General features: G+C 48.9%; 1 protein-coding gene across 2 annotated transcripts in view; it reads right to left on the bottom strand.

The window, feature by feature from the left end:
* Positions 1-18,656, bottom strand: part of Pcsk6 (proprotein convertase subtilisin/kexin type 6) — a 187,502-nt gene that overhangs the window by 76,672 nt on the left and 92,174 nt on the right. For both annotated transcript variants that reach the window (XM_038313476.1, XM_038313478.1), the window contains exons 7-9: positions 11,607-11,779; positions 5,171-5,383; positions 1,364-1,464 (exon numbers count right to left, since the gene is read on the bottom strand). In XM_038313476.1, coding sequence (XP_038169404.1) covers positions 1,364-1,464; positions 5,171-5,383; positions 11,607-11,779 — 487 coding nt within the window. The remainder of the gene's footprint in view (positions 1-1,363; positions 1,465-5,170; positions 5,384-11,606; positions 11,780-18,656) is intronic.

Raw genomic sequence — 18,656 nt, 5'->3', positions numbered from 1 at the left:
TTCTTTCAAACTACCATGGCCAAGAAGTAACAAGCTGTGCCATGGGCGGTTGCCACCATGGACAGAGCCCAAGTCTCCACGCCGTTTCCACCACGATGGACGGTATCTCTCCAAACTATAGGCCAAGAGTGGACTTCCTATCACACTGAAGAGAAGGGAACTCATTCATGCAATTAACCCTCTTCTGTCTGACCCATTCGCATTTTGTAACTCTAGGATTTGTGGGACTTAGCCAGGCAAAGGGGAACTTTGTCACGGTCAGTTAGAAAGAAGCTGTGACAGTTTGGGTTCATGGTTATGAGTGGAGGTCTCTGGCCCATGCGCCTCCTGGGGTCCTACAAAGCAGAAGAGATAGTAGGCTTTACAAAGAGAAGAAACTACTCAGAGAATAGCCTAAAAAGGAAGGAAATTCTGACATGGACTACAACTCAGACATGTGTGTTTACCCATAACATCACGTTAAATAAAATACATCAACCCCAAAGGGCAGAACAGGCAGGCCATCCTTATCCAAAACACAAAAGGGTATCACAGATTTTGATTTTTTGGAGTATCTGCATAGACTTAATAAATTTAACATCTTTAATCTGAAAATCTAAAATCCAAAACTGTTCCAGACCTTAAACACTCTGAACATGATATCAGTACTATAAACCTTTCAGATTTTGGAGCACTATGAATTTGGGGTGCTTGGTATGAACTGTATGGTTCTGTTATGTGAGGTACTTAGACCCATCAAGTTCAAAGACAGGAAGCAGCATGGTGGTTGTCAGTGACTGAGAGAGAGGGGGTGTTATGCACTGGACCATGGCACGTGCTAAAGTCCTAAGCCCTGCTCCTCAGAATGTGACTGTATTTCAAAACAGCATTGATCGAAAGATAGTTCAGGTAAATGAGGCTATCAGCATGTGCCAGCTGGAGGTGGCCAACTGCCAGCCAAGGAGATGCCAACCCTGCTGTTGTCTCAATCCAGGCAGGGACTTTGAGGTCATGCATTTCTATTGTATGAGCAACCTTTGATGGCAGCCTGGGCAGATCAATACAGAGAGTTAATTTTTTTTTTTTTTTTTTTTTTTTGGTTTTTCGAGACAGGGTTTCCCTGTAGTTTCTAGAGCTTGTCCTGGAACTAGCTCTTGTAGACCAGGCTGGCCTCAAGAGTTAATGTTTAATGGGAACAAAACTTCAGTTTGGGAAGATGACAAAATTCTGGTCATGTGACAGTGATGGACACACGGCAGTGGCAATGGGAACACACAGCTGAGCTTGTCATTTAAAATCCTCAGGACGCTAGGTCTCAGGTTAGGTGTGTCCCGCCAGCATATAAACACCTTTTCAAGGGAAAAGAAGGAAGGTCGAAACTTACTTTGCTTCCAGAGCCAGGGCAATGATGCCAGCCACCATGGGAGCTGAGACTGAGGTCCCAGTGTGACCGTCGGTGCAGCGCTGACGCAGATCCGTGGTGACCTGCACGAGAGGGAGGCACTTGAAGCAGGGCCGTGGACAGAGGCTGGCTCCCTCTAAGAGAACCGAGGCACTCGCAGGCTGCCTAGTGGAGAGTGACCCTGGGTGCCAGCGGCAGAAAAGGCATGCTGCCTGTGGCTCTCCTGGCTTTGCGCTCAGGAGCAAAACTGCAGATGTTCCTATAGATCAGGCTAATCCCAGAGTGTCACAGCAGGGAACATAAGCATCTAGAAACACCAGGTGTGCTTTCACAAGGGATCAGCTCAGCGGGCTCCTGAACACCACAGAAGTCAGTGCAGACAAACGGAAAGGCAAGATAAAATGGGCTCTCTGCTGACCCATCTTCCTGCAGGGCTCTCCGCTGACCCATCTTCCTGCGGGGGCCCCATGCTCCTGCCCCTAAAATGCATGAAACCCGATTCCACCTGCAGAGCTAAAATCAGTGACTCTGGACTTGAGGGGAACAGAAAACTTCTGGTCATGAAACGCTCAGGAGACCAGATAGTATGTCTACCTTTAGCTGCAAGGCAAGGACTGGAGGGTGGATCTGGACACCCTCCCTGGGGAATCCAAGTGTTCTTGCCATCCGAAGGCTTGCTGAGCAGGACAACAAGGCTGCTGGTCTTTTAGGGAAGGTGAGGCTGGCTCTGCCAGCTGGGGCTTTGCCTGTCCTTTCCTGAGGCGATGGCTCCAGGAGGGCGGAACACAGACTCAGAACCTCACAACTGCCCAACCTGACATGCACACCCCCTAGGAGGTCACAGGGGAAGAGGTGGTGAGATCAACACTTGATTTCGGTTGTGTTGGGTAGGAGCATGGCCCCTGTGACTTGTGCTCTTTGTTTTAATTCTCTGCCCTCTGCAGATGGAATCAAGGCTGCTAACCTTAAACCAGAGAGAATCTTCTGGATTATCCAGCTGGGCCTGATGGAATCAGAAGGTTTTAGAGGTAGGAGGGAAGGCAGAAAAACCTGTTGGAAAGGTGAGGCATGAGAGGACTCCAGCCATCATGGCTGGCTTTGAAGAGTGAGCCGGAGAGACCCACACCAAAGGTGTAGGGAAAGAGGGGCTTTAAAAACAAGAATGTCCTTCACCTAACAGCCCACAAGGCAATGGGGACCTCAGTCCTACTGCCAGGGAGCTGAAATACATCTAGGCTACATAAGCAAAGACTTCCCCAGAGATGTCAGGGGGCCAGAGAGCCCCTTCTGACATGCCGACTTCAGCCTGTGCATCTGAAGCTGAGAGCCAGAGAGGTGGCCGGGCTTCTGAGCTGTGAAGTGGGGAGAAGCCAGTCGGCACCCGCCTGAGGATGCTAAGTTTATGATGACTCATAGGGCAGCGACAGGAAAGGAGCTCACCTGGGAAACTCATGCAGCCATTTTATGGAACCCCTGAGGATGAATTTCTCTGGCACTAAAGGTCGGATCTTTCCACACAGAGGTGTCCTCTGGTCAGTGAGTCTCACCAGCCCCCAGGGGAGGGGTATCCAGCCTGGGTCATATGTTCATGGGAGGATCTGACAGGTATTTCATCAGAAACCTGCTTCCTTGCTGCACTCAGTAGGACGAAAGCACCCTGAGGAAGTGTGAAGGGCCAGCCCAGGAAGGGCTTCTGTGACCCCAGCCCTTCTGTTGCTCCACACAGGTCAGCAGGGCATAGACTCCTGCCCTGGCTTGGTAAATAGCCTTTGGGTGGGAACTGTGAGCAAGCAAGGCCCAGGGTTGGCCCTCCAGGGGCAGAATGGGGGATTTAGAGAGACAACCCTGTGAGGGAGCAGAACAAAGGTGGGTAGAGCCCTCCCACATCTGAGGGTCCTGCTTGGAATGCTGCTCACATTCAATGAACTGACCCTCAGCTTTATTCCCCGAGGGGAGAGGTAAAGGATTGAGTTCTCTGATCAACCGCCATGTCTGTCCATGAGGGATTCCTCACTCCTGGTAGAGGCTACAGGAAGGAAGCACGCAGGGGGCGGGGTTTTGACTGACACCAGTGATGTGGGCCTCCTCCTACACACTAGAGCTCGTCTGAACTCAAGGCACCTGCTGTCCCGAGAGCTTGCTCAGCCCCTTGCAGGACATTTTTGCCTCAAGCAAACATTAGGCTCCCGTTAAGGGACAAAAAATGCTCATCACGCTCAAAGCAGAGTTCCAGGACAGCAACTCTGATGCTCAATTTCATCTTTTCTCCTCTCTCAATCTTATCTTTCTTATCCATAAATATTGCTCAGAGGAGGGAAAATTATTTTAAAAGAAGTAACTCAAGAGAGATAGCACATGCCTGTCATCTCAGCATTTGTGAGGTGAAGTCGAGAAGAACAGCAGTGAACCTCTACTATACAGTAAGTTCAAACCCAGCCTGGGCTACATAAGACCATCTCAGAAAAAAAAAAGTGTGTGTGTGTGTGTGTGTGTGTGTGTGTGTGTAGGGAATGAAGGTGTTCTGTAGCTCAATGTGTGCACATCCAAGCACAGTAAGTAAGTAAATGAAGTCACGAGTCCTCCTTCCAGAGCGGAGTGCCATCACCGAGGATGCAGCCCTAGCACAATGCATCTGAAAATGCCAACCTCTACTTGAACCTATTTAGCCAGTACGCCTTTGCTTGGTTTCAGCCGAAGCATCTGTTTAACAACGCCTCAACGAGTCTGTGCTCAAATGAGGAGGAAGAGGAGATAAGCAGGGCATGGTGCAGTCTTGGCTGCCCATCCCAGGGCTGGGCGATCCCGTAGCATGGGAAAGTAAGTCTTCACACCTCTGTGAACCAGCCTGGGCCACTACCAGGCCTGCAGCAGGAAGACAGTGGCTGACCTCCCATGGGCACACAGCAAGTGGAGAACAGGAAGCCTATGTGCTCCCCAGAAAAAAGGTAAAAATAAATTTGAAAGTAATTTGTGTCTGAGCAGCAAGAGGAATGAAAAGACGCCGGTGAGCGTTAAAAATCAAACCATGTCTGGGCAGCTCCACGGGCTCATTTTCAAAATATCTACATACTAACTTAATGACTATGCATTTGAATTCTGCATTAATTTAGACTGGAAACCTCCCCCTTCTCTCTGTCTCTCTCTCTTTTTTTTTAATATAGGAAAGTATGTACAGAAGGAAGAAGCATAAATTTCCAGCCATATACTTAAACGGTTACCATCTGAAGATAAATCAGGGGCTGGGAATGTGGCTCGGCGGTGGCGTTCCTGCCTACCATGGGTTTGAGTACCACAAAGAAGAATAACAGAAAACCAGCACTTCTGTCCACTGCAGTGAGCAAAGCTGGCAAAAGCTGTGGCTTCCCTTCCAAGCGTCTGGGGCACGTCCCTTGGCAGCAGAGAAGCCTAGAATGCTTGGTTTCCAGAAGGTTTCAGCATAAAACCAAGATTTTCTATTTTATGCATCAGGACAGGACTGGTCAACTGGACTCTGGGGTGTGACCACAGAATTCCAGAGAGCTAAAAGGAGATATGACAAGGATGAACCCCATTCTTAAGTGACATTTTTAGGTCTCTAAAGTCAGAGAGGGGCTCGTTGGCATTTCTGGGCATAGAGGAGTAAGGCATCTTACAAAACAGTGAAGCCGGAGGCTGGCTGCCAAAGCCCTGGGGTTGATCTTAGGCTCAGCTTGACCACAGAGGGATGAGGCTGGGACCGGAGATCCAACAACATCTGGCCAAACTTGCCCTTGGGAAAAGGGAGCCCTTTAACCTTAGGAGAGAACTTACAATCTTCCGTTCATAGAAGGCCCCACTGCTGTAGGTGGTGGCCAAGGTGGAGGCGCATTCCTCCAGGTACCAGGGTTTGTGGCCGTTCTCTGTGGTGCTGCTCACAGAGATGGTATAGATGCTGTTGGTGTAGCCATCGCAGGAGCAGTGGTCCCCTTCTCTTCCTCCGTTCCCAGAGGCCCAGACAAAGATGGAGCCCAGACCTTGGCGGCCCTACATAAAGCAAGAAGAAGAGAGTGTCAGCAGCTGTGGTCGGACCCCATGGGGAGGGTCTGCAATCCCGCCTTCAGCATGTCCTCCACAGGGCAGTGACGGCGCACCGAAACCATGGAGGGCCTGCCTAAGGGTTCCATTTGGGTTTCAGTGGCGCCATCTTGCCTGTGATGACAGCATTAAGATCTCAGACGCTCAAGATCCTCTTGGACACCTCTGTCCTTCACAGGAAACCCCAGACCCTAACGCAAGCCGCTCCAGTTCAGACCACGCCACTAATTTCCATTCCAGTAGCCGAGGACCAAGGGCACTCAGCATAAGACCACGATTAGAGACAGACGATGGCAGAATTTGGAACTGTTTCAGGTTTACGGGTCAAAGGAGCTGGTTTTGAGAGGGAAGAGCAGGGATTTTCCTGAAAATACAGTCACAGAGGTAAGCTTCTCAGAGGTCCAGTTAATTCTTCAAAGAGGGGTGAAGGGTGAGAGGTGAAGGGTGAGGGGTGAGGGTAGAGGGTGAGGGTGGGGGATGAGATTGTGGCTTCTGTATGTAACTGTTAGATAAGCATAGCTATGCTCCAGAACACGGCTCTATGTCTGCAGATGTCCCATGAGAGTTCCCAGAGGCGGCTGCCATGGACACAAGGATACGTGCTAAAGCAGTCAAGTCAACCCAGGCTGCTGACTTCACTCGTTCCCTGGGAACGAGAAAGAGAGAAAGCACATGACAGTGGCGGGTCAGGCAGGTTCCTGCAGCCCTGGTCCACACTACACCCATGGGATCAATGGTTTCTGACCAAACTTCATGTCATCCCAGCCACAAACACTAGTTACTGATTAGCTCATGGAAGACTCGATTGAGTCAGCCTCAACAGCTGGACCCAGAGGGCGCACCATGAATTGGACTTCCCAGGCTCTTAACAATTGAGAACCCTCCCTTTCAAATGTAGGGAGGCGACCGACCCCGAGTCTGAGCAACTGGTCAATTTAAAGATGGCTTTCAAGCAGATTCTACAACCCAAATGCATGAAACCATCCTCAGAGTTCAGCGCTTTCCTTGGGGATGAGGAACCACCTGCTCTGGAAACTTGTGACATTCGATTTTGCAGACTTAAGAGACTTCAGTTCTAGGCTAAGGCTCCCAACAAAACCCACAGGGAGGTTACTGGTGCCCCCGGCCCTGCTATGTCAGGGCAGCTCCTTTTCTCTGCTTCTTCCATCTCAAGACAGGCTTTTCTGAACACCCAGGAGCTTTCTACAGAGGCCACCTGTACTTAGCAACAAAGGGTAACTTCTGCAGTTGGAGAGATGGGTCAGCACTTGTTGCTCTTGCAGAGCTATTCCCAGCACCCACCTGATGGCTCACAACCATCTGTAACTTCAGTTCCAGGGGATCTGACGCCCAATTCTGACCTCTGCAGGCACCAGACGTGCATGTGGTGTCTATACACGGATGCAGGAAAGACATTCACACACACACACACACACACACACACTAAACCTAAAAGCCATTCTGAGAAATAGGTTAACTTCTAGAAGAAAGGCACAAACTCAGGAAATGGGTGTGGCTGTGTGAACTGGGCCATGCCCCGTGCCGGGATGCGTCCATCAACAATGGATCACACAGGTGCAGAGAAGCTAGGCGTGTGGAAGGCTTTCGTGCCATCGAAGTGTGAGTAAGAACCCTATCGTGAGGCCTCGCACCGCGATGAAAGCGCTAATAATGGCTTTCTCGGAGGATGTCCTCATCGTTAAGCAAAGTAAGACTATAATTACCTGTTGGAAAAGATTAACCAGAAGCCAACGTAAATGGACTAAGACCCAAATAAAAAGACATTTAGCCCAGCAGAGCCTATCTATTCCAGACACGAACCATCTCCGAGATACCGTCACTTTCAACTCCGCCCCCAATGCAAAACATTTTATAATGTTTTATATTTTATAAACATTTTATAATGTTCTTATGTTGTAAAGTTCATCAATCTTATTATTCTGGAAGTGTAGGGAACAACTTAAAATAGTGCTCCTCACTCTTGAATGTGTACCCACTGAATCACAAGGGGATCTCGTTGCAAACACCTTTGGGTCCAGCGAGTCTGGGGTGGCCTGTCAGTTAGTTGTACAGCACTCTAATAGACATGGGAGGTAAATCAATTGCAAAAGAGTTTATTTGATTCAGTTTTGTAGGTTTCCACTCATGACTGGCGGAACCCATTGCGTTAGCCTTTGATGACAATGCCACCATAGAGACCATGGCAGAGGAAGTCTATTTGCCACATGGTGGGGATGGTGGTAGGGGAGCGGAGCCCCACAATCTCCTTCAAGGTGTGCTAGCAATGACCAGCCGATCTCCCGCTAGACCCGGCGCCTCTTCTAGTTTCCCCCACCCTCCCGGGAGTACCATGCTCATGGGATTGCAATTCTGCATGCCTAAGAATTCTCAGCCACACCTTGCTGCCAATCCCAGCCCTTCCCCCGACACCGGGCACTCACTGCCTCACTACTTCCCATAGGCACCGCAGCATCAGCGACCTCCTTCATGTCTTACTGTGGGTTTCTAGAGAGACAGAGCTCAGGGGGCGGGGCAGAGAACACCGCTAGGTTCAGGCTGTGAAGAAAGACCTTGGCTGTCCCTGGAGGTTTTAGGTTCACTTCCCACATTTCGTATCTGGACAGGAGCTGAGACCGGGGTGGGCTGGTGGGGTGTGTGGATGTTCTAACTCCAGCCATGAACTTGCATTTCCATTTGGGAAAGCTACAACTTGATTTCCAAACTGCACAGGTATCCTCCCTGGGGGCGGGCTGTTAGGAACACCCTCCCGAGGGCAGGAGAACCCCAGTCATCTGGACGAGGCCAGCTGTTCTTTATCTCAGTGTTTAATCCCCTTTTCTGAGTGAACACTCGAGCGAGGACTGTGGCATTAAAGAGATCCCGATGCCCAATAATGGCTTCTAAAGGCCCCTGACACCCTGCCACGTCATCTACTGAAGACGAAGCCACCATTTTGCAGAAAAAGGTAACAGATCACAAATGAGGTGACACGGAGGAGTAGCGCATGGGGAGATTGGCTTTGGTTGGACGCTATCACATTTCCGGAGGATTCTTCCTGGCATCTCCGGCAGCTGTGATTTAAGGGGCCTGTCTAACATACTTTACTTCAGATGACTAAAATTTAAATGGTGTCTGTATTTTAAGAAAACATGACAAGAATGGGGGGGTTCTGCATAACCCTCTACGCATCCTGTTACCCCGACAACCTGATGGAGCAGCTGCCGCTCGGGGTTCAGAATGTAAATCTCTTCCTTGCAGCTCCAGCTTGAGTGTAAGCTCCATACACAAACCCAAGCACACTGCACGTGACCCCGTGAAAACCGGCACCTCCTCTCCCGGACGCAGAGCTCCAAGCCACATCTTTAGAAAGCGTCTGGTGGAAATGCCAGCTGTTTGGTATTAGCACCATTCCTACTGATGCCTCTGGTGCAGGGAATGCGACCTCCGACTGCAGTCAGCCTCTCCGGAGCTGCAGCTCAGCTTAGCTATTAGGATGTCTCACTTGTCATTGCGTCTGAGATCTGAGTGACCTAATGGTGGGAGGGGATTGAGTCATGGAAACAAGTGATGTATTTATTCAGCAATCCCTGGCAGGGCGGCGGCTCACTCGGTCATGCCTGAGTCTTCCAGTACTCCCCTAGCTCAGCACGTGGCCCAGCACACAGCCCAGCACATGGCTCGGCTCAGCAGAATAATGGAAGCTGCCCCTGCATCCTGCTGGAATAGCAGCATGGAATGGTCCATGTTCCGAGCCTGAGCATGGGTCTTACACAGTCTGTCTGTCTGTCTGTCTGTCTGTCTGTCTGCCTGCTGCCTCTTTTACTTTTCTTCCTCTAACTGTTGAACACCACCCTGTTCCTGATGGCTGATTTCTCAGTCCCTGTGGCCCTGGGTGGCATGGTGCAAGGGCACTGAATAAGGATGGCGTCCCTCGTGCTGTGGGGGTGTGCACACTAGGTGTGTCTGGCAGGAGGTGAAGACATAGCACACCCTTTAACTGAGAAGTGTTGAGAAGTGAAGGTGCTCCGGGGATTCAGCATGGCCGGAGGTGGCAAGGCAGGATGTCCTCTGGCAAAACTCTTGTTGCCATAGAAAAGATAACGCACAGTGACCATCTCAATACACCCAAGAAAGGAATCAAGTGGCAATCAGAAAGAGAGCCCTGTGCAGAGTTTAAAGAAGAGGGCTGGGAAACCGGTCTAGTCAGTAAAAAAACCTGCCACTCAAGCAAGAGGACCCAAGTTTGATGGCCGGAAACCACTTGAGAAAATAAAGAAAGAAGAAAGAAAAAGCTGGTGAATGACCCACACAACCCCAATGCTGGGAGATAGAGACAGGCTTGCTGGCCAGCCAGACTAGCCAATCAGCAAGCTCCAAGTTCAGTGCGCCTAATGAGAAACTGTATCTCAAAAAATAAGGTGATGGCACCTGTCTTTAAGCCCAGCCCTTGGGAGGCATAGCACAGCCCTCTGTGAGTTTGAGGGCAGCTTGGTCAGCATGAGATCCCAGTCAATCAAGGGTGACATGGTAAGACCCTGATAAAGAAATAGGGGCTAGAGAGATGGCTCAGCAGTTAAGACACTTTCTGTTCTTGTGGAGGACCCAGGTTCAGTTTCCAGCACCCACACCGAGGCTTCTAACTGTCTATAAATCCAGATCCATGGGATCCAATGCCTTCTTCTGGCCTCTGTGGTACTAGGCATACACATGGTACATATATATATATATACATCTATATGTATATATGTATATATATGTATGTGTGTGCGTATATATATATATATAATTACACACACACATATATACACACATATTTGCAGGCAAAAAACACACTTAAAATAAAAAATAAAATTTTTAAACACAAGAAATAAAAAGTGAAGAGCACTTGAAGAAGAAATTTGATGTTGACCTCTGGCACACATGTGTACACACACTCACACACACAGAGGGTGGGGGACTGTTCCTCTCTGGGGCAAGACTGCAGGGGAGAGGGTAGACAGACAGAGACAGAAAAGCTGTCTGCAGCGTAAACTTTTGAGTGTTTCTGGTTTTTTGTTTTGTTTTTGTTTTGTTTGAGACAGGGTTTCTCTGTGTAGCTCCAGCTATCCTGGAACTCACTCTGTAGACTAGGCTGGCCTTGGACTCACAGAGATCCACTCGCCTCTACCTCCTAAGTGCTGGGATTAAAGGCATACACCACCACTGGCTCTTTTTGATTTTTTTTTTTTAACTATTCACTGCATCTGAATTACCGTGTACGGGTTACAATATAATAAAAAGCTTTTAAAAATGTTTTAAGTCATATAAATATAAATAGTGAAATAGGCTCAATCCTGCACCCTTGCTCTCCTGTTTTCCACAGGAATCAGAAACGCCTGGGTTTCTTCACAGACCCTGCGTCACATCCCAGCCCTGCCTGCACTCATCTGGCCACACCTATGTGGTGGGCTAGGGATTATAGGGCCACCCAGGGCCTCCTGGATGCTGACTATAACTGCATCTGACCATTCCAAGAAACTGCCCTCACCTGGAAATCTGTCTCACCGCCTGGCTTGTAAAACCTGGTTAATCTCCTGCTAGTTTTCCTAAACTCAATTCTCCTGAGTCCCCTATCCTGCCAGCTCTCGACACTGACAATGGGTGACAACGCCCAGCCCAGAGGGTAGGCCTCCTGGGAAGAGCCTACCACCTTCCCAGTTGAGGAGGTAGTCAGTCTCTTAGATGGTCCCCATGTTTGCCTCTGAAACAAACTATAACTGTGTTGGGCTGTGTGGTACTAAGGGTGTGGGCGTCTAGGTGACAACTCTCTGCTACCATGAGGCTTTGGATTAGCCACACCCCACGGTAGATGGAAAGTTCCACTCATTATTTCACCTCCGTAGTTCAAGGAGCAGGACCGGGAGATCTGATTGTGCTGCCTCCCACCACCTACACACGTCTCTTCTGGCTCCAACGGAGCAGCCATGGATGGGGAGTGTTAGAGCTGGCTCTCTCTGGACCAGCGGTGGCAGCCCAGAGCCCTTCATTCTGGCACTGCAGGGCTTTCCTGCCAGTCTTGTTTCAGGCCACGGCTGATGTCACTCTGATATTGAAACGGTGAAGATGTTCAGTCCCCCCCACCCTGGGTGCTCCCCACCCTGGGTGCTCCCCTGTAGCCCTAGGTTACTCACACCTTTTTAATGCCGTACTCGAAAGCCTGTTTAGCCAGACGGCCGGGCCCGTCCACCGTCTTCCCATCGTCATCTGGCCCCCAGCTGGCGCTGTAAATATCAATGTAGTTGGGTCTGATGCCCAGGGACTTGGCCTCAACCACATCGGTCACATCGCCGTCCAGCATCCGGATGCCTGCAAGCAGAAGGGGAGGCTCACTGTCAGCGCTGGGGAGTCTGAGCAAGGGACCAGTGAAGAACCCTGGGGACCAGGAAGCCCGCAAGGGCTGGGAGCCCCAGGAAGCTTAACCCAGGACACCATGCCACTAGGTTCCCAGGAGGCACTTGCAGTCGCTAGTTTTATGCCCCTTTGAAACAAGCTATAGTCATTTAGGAAGAGGAAACCTCAACTGAGAAAATGCCCCCACCAGACTGGCCTATGTGGGACATTTTCTTGCTTGATGATTGATATGGGAGGGCCCAGCCCACTGCTAGGGATGCCACCCCTGGGCAGGTGACCCTAGGAGGTACAAGAAAGCAGGTTCAACAAGCCATTGATGAGCAAGCCAGTAAGCAGCGCCCCTCTGCAGACTCTGCATAAGTTCCTCCCTCCAGGTTCCTGCCCTGCTTGAGTTCCTTCCCTAATTCCCTCAGTGATGGGTACACCTGAGAAATAAACCCTTTCCTCCCCGTCACGCTTTTGGTTATGGTATTTTGATGACCATCATACTTGGACAGTTTCTATTAAAACTAGTCCCGGTACATTCTGGTCTGAGGCTAGAAGGACCCATCTGGTCTGAACTGGTTTGGGGTACCTATGCAGTCAGACAAAACTATTCCTTAAGTGAACTGTAAGGGAGAATTTTTCTATTCACCACCCTATACATATGCTTAATCAAGGGTGCATATGATTAGTGCACAGAGAGAAAAGGCCTGGGTAAAGTAAGCCTGTCAAGCCAGAGAACCCCCCACTATACCCTCAGTTACCAACTCTTCCTTCTCTTGAACCCCATAAAAGGCAGCCCCGAACAATAATCAGGACCCCTGACTACCCCGACTCATGTGGCCCACTGTCAGTCTCCATACCGTATTTCTTTCTAATCTGTATGTACTATAGCTTTCCTTTGGAACAAAGTTTCCTTGAAACTGTGCAGCCTGCACGGGCTTTTAGTTCATTCTTTTTTTTTTTTTTTTGGTTTTTCGAGACAGGGTTTCCCTGTAGTTTCTAGAGCCTGTCCTGGAACTAGCTCTTGTAGACCAGGCTGGCCTCGAACTCAGAGATCTGCCTGCCTCTGCCTCCCGAGTGTTGGGATTAAAGGCGTGCGCCACCACCGCCCGGCCTTTTAGTTCATTCTTGAAGGAGAAGCCGAGAAACCGCTGGTCCAGATTCCAGCCACCAGTAACACCTCTCTGAGCATCTCCAGAGCCTCCTGGGCCCGGCTCTATGGTTGCGACTGCCCAGCCTTTCACGGAAACGTCCTCCATCTTAGAGCTACTTAAGACGTAATAGGAAAGCACAGCTTACACTCTCTGATGGAAGCTTAATAAATACAGAAATAACCAAGGATGGCGCTTTGCTCACTTTCTTCTAATGTTTATCTTCACTTGAAACACACTTTCATCCCAAATCTTTTCCTTTTTAAGAAACTGAACTTCAAGCGAAGCGCTCCCCTGTGTGGTTACGGGTATTTTCAAAGCAGGGCTATGAACGGCCTTGCACTCTGCCCTTACCCACGTCAGGCCCAGGAAGCCCTTCCTCTGCAGCTGACTTTTCTTGTCACTATTTCCTCAATAATAAACAACTATACACAGTATTAATACTGTATCATATATTATGCATAATCTAGTGATTTCACATATACAGGAGGATGTGAGCAGGCTCTATGCAAATGCCACGCCATTTCATATAAAGGACTTTAGCCCAAGCACTTTGGCATCTCTATGGGCTCTGGACCTAGTCCCTGTGGGTCTACTGTAGTACTTCACCCTGGGATCAGGAGATGGTTCCCAACACAAGCAGGAGCAGTTGCAGAAACAGAGGTCCCAGAGACAAGCACCTCATGTGAATTAAACCCCAGGGTCCCACTTCACTGTACACATGGAGATCATCATGTAACCCTGCTTCCGACTAGCTGCTGAGCTCACAACCTTAATATATGCCTCCAATTTTTTTTTGCCTTGTATCTTCTTGCTTAGTAACACTCGAGTTACAAATAAGTAGATATACTTTATCATTCAGCAAAGTGTGACTTTCTTCCCTGTGTAGAATCGGAAGATTCACAATCCTTCTCTTTAACCAGTTTTTAAGGCTCAGGTTCCTCTACGGTTTTCTCTATACCATCTGCCCCAAAGTTCCATGCCATAAGCAAGAGATCAATGCAGGCATCGCTATGGAGGAATCTTGGGAGGCTCTATAATGTAATTAGCAACGCGGTAGGGCAGGAGGGCTGCTCTGGGGTACAGTAGCCCGGCCTTATATTTAAGTATAAGGCTTAACTGGAAACACCTGCTCTGAAGGTGTGGGATTTCTCTGCAAAATCAGTGTCAGAGAGATTTACTGAAAATATAATAATAATAATAATAATAATAATAATCTCAGAAGTCCAAGGGTGATGCCCAGAGCCATGTGAGGAGTCAGCTGGGGTGCACAGACCACAGTGGAAAATCAGGATGGACTCAGAGGAAGAGCCTGTCCATTAAGGTTTGATGCCCCCCCACAAAAGGCAGCAGGGATGGATGTCAGCTTAGCGGTACCTGTCTTCTCTGGCTCTCCATCCACTTCCTGTCGCTCTGCCACCTGAAACACCATGGCTAGTCATGCATAGGGACTTAGACACTACCACCCCAGGTTACCTGCTTCTGATAGGGGAGACCCTCACTGCAGCAGGCCCCCCTCTGGCCAGCAGACACAAGGATGCGTCATGGGTGGGAGCCCTGCTCTGGCTTCCAACTGTGACCAGACAGGGACCCTGGAGGTTCTCTCATGGTACTTGATTTTCTGTCTAAGGCCATATAGGAAATCATCTGCACTATGGGCTGCCAAATGAAGGGAAAAGTACCTGGGACATTGAATGTGCTTGACTCCACTGGATCTCAGTTTTCCTAACTGTGAAAATGGATATAATTTCAGTATCTAATTACTTCCTTCCCTATTTTCTGAAGATATAGCATATGGTATCTATGAAGAGGGACATTTGCATGCCTGCTAGCTCTAAAGCCTAAGGGAATGATGGATCCTACGCAATGCAAACAAGAGGGTGAGACTCAAGGGGGGCGGGCCCTACACCCATTTACTTCTTCTCACCCTGCTACTTGACTGAGATTGCTTAAAATTTTGGGTCACTCATTCCCCTGTCTTTTAAACATTATGGTTTTATGCTTGTGTATACATTTAAATAGCATAGTACTTACTTTTGCCTGTCCTGGGAATTAATTTCTTGCTGAATACATAGATCATAAAGTTTCCCATATTGCCTTCTCTCTCCCCCATATATATTTCTGTATATATTTATTTCCAGAGATTGAACCTAGGACGCCTTGTGTGTGAAGAACATTCTATCACTAATAGTCACACCCCTAACTACACAGGTTCTTGATTTAAATAATGCTAAATGCTTATTTCCTTTTGCAATTCTTAGTCATAAGGAAGCCCGAGTCTCCTCTGGGCTTGTGGGCATCTATTGTAAAGTTCCTTTTATCAGTCCCTCTCACCAGCCACCCCAGCCAGGGCACACATGCACTATGACATTGGCTCATTGTATTTTCTCCTTTTGGGGTTCTGGGTAGAAGAATTGAGATGGCTACAAGATACCATCCTTCCTTAGGCACTAGTCTGCATGCCCAGCACTGCTTAGCTCCATGGCTGTTTCAGAGATGCTGGGCCCAGGGAGTCAGCTCCTTCAGCCAGTGCTGGAGTTAGCCATTGACAAAGGCAGAACAGTTCACAGTGGGGCGACAGCCATGGTCATCTTAGATCTGTGTGGCCTTGGGCATGGACTCAGACTCTCTGAATCCCCATTTTCTACAGTGTTTACCACTGAGAGGACTAACGATGACACAAACTGAAGTCCTTGACTTTGGTACCAGAGCATCCTTGAAGAGTTCATGTGCTGGAAGCTCAGTCCCAGTGTCGTGACCACACAGAGAAGCTGTGGCACCTGCTGGGAGGTGGGGAGGTTCCCGAGGGCACTGCCTTCAGTGGGGATTGAAGAAGATCTCATGGAACCCTGCTTAGTTCTCAGGAGAGGGGACAAACATTGAATTGTTCTCTGCCTTCTATGTCATCCTGCGGTCTCTTTCTCTTGCAGATGCTCTGGGGGCGGGGAGGGATTCCTCTGCCACCAGCCTTGTTATTGATGTAGCCTAGGGAAACCCCACCAGGGTTGGCGCTATGCTGGCTCAACTGCAAGCCTCCAAAACCGGGAGCTGGAGAAGACCCGTGTGTGAGCTACTTAGCCTCAGCTATTTTGTTATAGCAACAGAAAGTAGACCGGTATGTCCTGCTTCTCAGTGGGGCTACAGGATAGGAGAGTATTCCTTCTGCCTTTAGGGTTCAGCAGCAGACTCCAAGGGCAAGAGAGTTAGCTGGTCATGTGGGTGGCCAAAGCCAGTTCTGTGGTTCTAGTGCTTAAAATGGAGCCTGCTATTCTAAGGTTTTCCATGCCGGTTATAGATGCTGAGATGCCGATTTCTAAACGAGAAGAATGGAATACCAAGAGACATCCAAAAATATACACAAACACACAGGCAGAGCGAGTCCCACCAGCTCTCACAACGCTCTCCATCCCGAAGGGGGCTGACTGGCATGTGAGAAGTTAAGTGTTGCGCGCTGAGATTTTAACAGCGCATCTATTTTCCCTGGCACTGACAGTTGCCAACAGAGAAAGGTAAATATTTTCAGCAGAAACCTGCTGTTCCAACATTAGCTTCAAATGTGAATGGCTCCCTGCAAATGCCAAGGAGAGGAGGAAAAAAAAACACTCATCATTTCTCTAATGAAAAAAAAGAAAGGCCCATTTACTATAAATTGCTGGAGATAAAAATAATCTGGACAGATCATTTGGATGGCAAAACTAACTCCTGTTGTTAGCTTGTGCTGGGCTGCTTTCCTGTGGGTGAGGTCAGAACACAAGACGACACATAAAGACGGCTGACCCCTCCACCCTGACTGCGGAGTCTGTGGGTTCCAGGTAGAGGAGTAGACAGATAAGGTGGTTGAGCCTGGTGACTTCGCGTGCGAGTGGAACAGGAGACTGCTAACGGGAGTCAATCTCCACAAGGTGATTCCAGGCACCCCTAGAAATCCATCCTGGGGAGCACTGGGCAGGCTCGCCCCATCCTGGGGAGCACTGGGCAGGCTCGCCCCATCCTGGGGAGCACTGGGCAGGCTCACTCCATCCTGGGGAGCACTGGGCAGGCTCGCCTCCTTTTAGTACCGCACCCAGTCCCATTGTTTAAATGCCCTGGGAGAACCTGGCTGAAACCAATGCTCTTTAGAAGTCTCTTCGTACAAGTTAAAAGAAAACACCAGTTTTCTCATAGAGATCCATCCTTCCTCCCTGTTTCTGATTTATGTCGTGATTTTCTGGACTACAGGCTTGTGCAAAGCAAGGCAAACATGGCCACATGCAGCTGACCCTGTGAAGAACATGCGATGTAGCTGAAAACTACTTTCTGAGGGAGCTCAGCATGAGAAGGAAGAAAAAGAACACATACACACATGCACACGCACACACACAGGCTCTGGTCGCATGCACACACCTAGGCTCTGGTCTCATAGGAAAAGTCAGCCATATTGCCTGCCTGCCTGTTAATGTCTGGAGGAAGGCAGGGGGGCTGCCATGCTGGGGCCACTTTTGTTTATTGAGCAGTAATGTATTTTGCCTTTAGCTAATGAGCGGCAACGCAGGAGCGATGAACAGCAGCAAGGAAAATGAGATTGTAACTTCCCGAGTGTGACAAATGGCCCTCCTCCACAAATCCAACTCATTAATCCTGGGTTTGTTTCAGTAAATCCACAGAGAAATGTTTGTTTGTTTGTCTGTTTTCCAGCAAAACCATAGTTCATTCTATCCCATGAGTAGCCATGCAGGGTGAGTTTCAACAGTTGTTCAAAAGGCCACAAACGGGGCTGGAGAGATGGCTCAGCAGTTAAGAGCACTGGCTGCTCTCTCAGACAGCCTGGATCTGGTCGCCAGTAGTCACTTGTTAGGCCACAACTGCCTGTAATTCTGTTTACAGAGGATCTAATGCCCTCTTCCAGCCTCTGAGAGTACTAGGCACACACATGGTGTGCATACATCCATGCAGGCAAAACAGTCACACACGTAAAATAAAAATCATTTCTTAATGTCCACAAATCCACAGAACTGTCAAGTCTCATAATTTCCTTAGAGTCTTTTAGTCTCTAAACACACCCTAAGTGACAGCCTTTTTCCAAGGACCCAGGAAGCTGAGGTCTACAGAGCTATCAAGACACACCTACAATCTGCCATTGTCCCAGGAAGTACATGACAGTGTGATAGAGCATCAGAAAGCCAGGTCTCTCTCAGCCTCCCATACTATTCCTGATCTTGCAACACACCAACCATCTCTCTTCCCAGAGACAGAGGCAGCTGCAGCCAACAAAGTACCTGCATACCACGGCTGCATACCACATGCATACACCCATGGTTTTACCTGCATACCACATATATGCATGCACCCATGGGCTTACCTGCATACCAAGTACATGCACCCATGGTTTGACCTGCATAACATGGGCATACACCCATGGGCTTCACACCTGCACCAACAAGATGAGGCTCATCTCCAAGTAGGTTCTTATGTTAACTGTCTTCTGATGCATTGACACTTGGGGGTCTTGCTAACCCCGAAGAGACTTTCCTCTTCTGCCTTGACTATCTTCTAGACATGGTAAATGACTCCCATAGAAAAGTATGTCTTTCAACTCAAGAAAATGGTCATCAAAAGAACAAATAATCCAATAAAAAATGGGGTACAGACCTAAACAGAGAACTCTCAACAGAGGAATCTAAAATGGCTGAGACACTTAAGGAAATGCTCAATGTCCT

The sequence above is a fragment of the Arvicola amphibius genome, chromosome 12, assembly GCF_903992535.2.
Source record: "Arvicola amphibius chromosome 12, mArvAmp1.2, whole genome shotgun sequence".
Classification (NCBI taxonomy): Eukaryota; Metazoa; Chordata; class Mammalia; order Rodentia; family Cricetidae; genus Arvicola; species Arvicola amphibius.
Note: the sequence above shows the minus strand (reverse complement) of the source record. Positions and strands in the feature narration are given on the sequence as shown.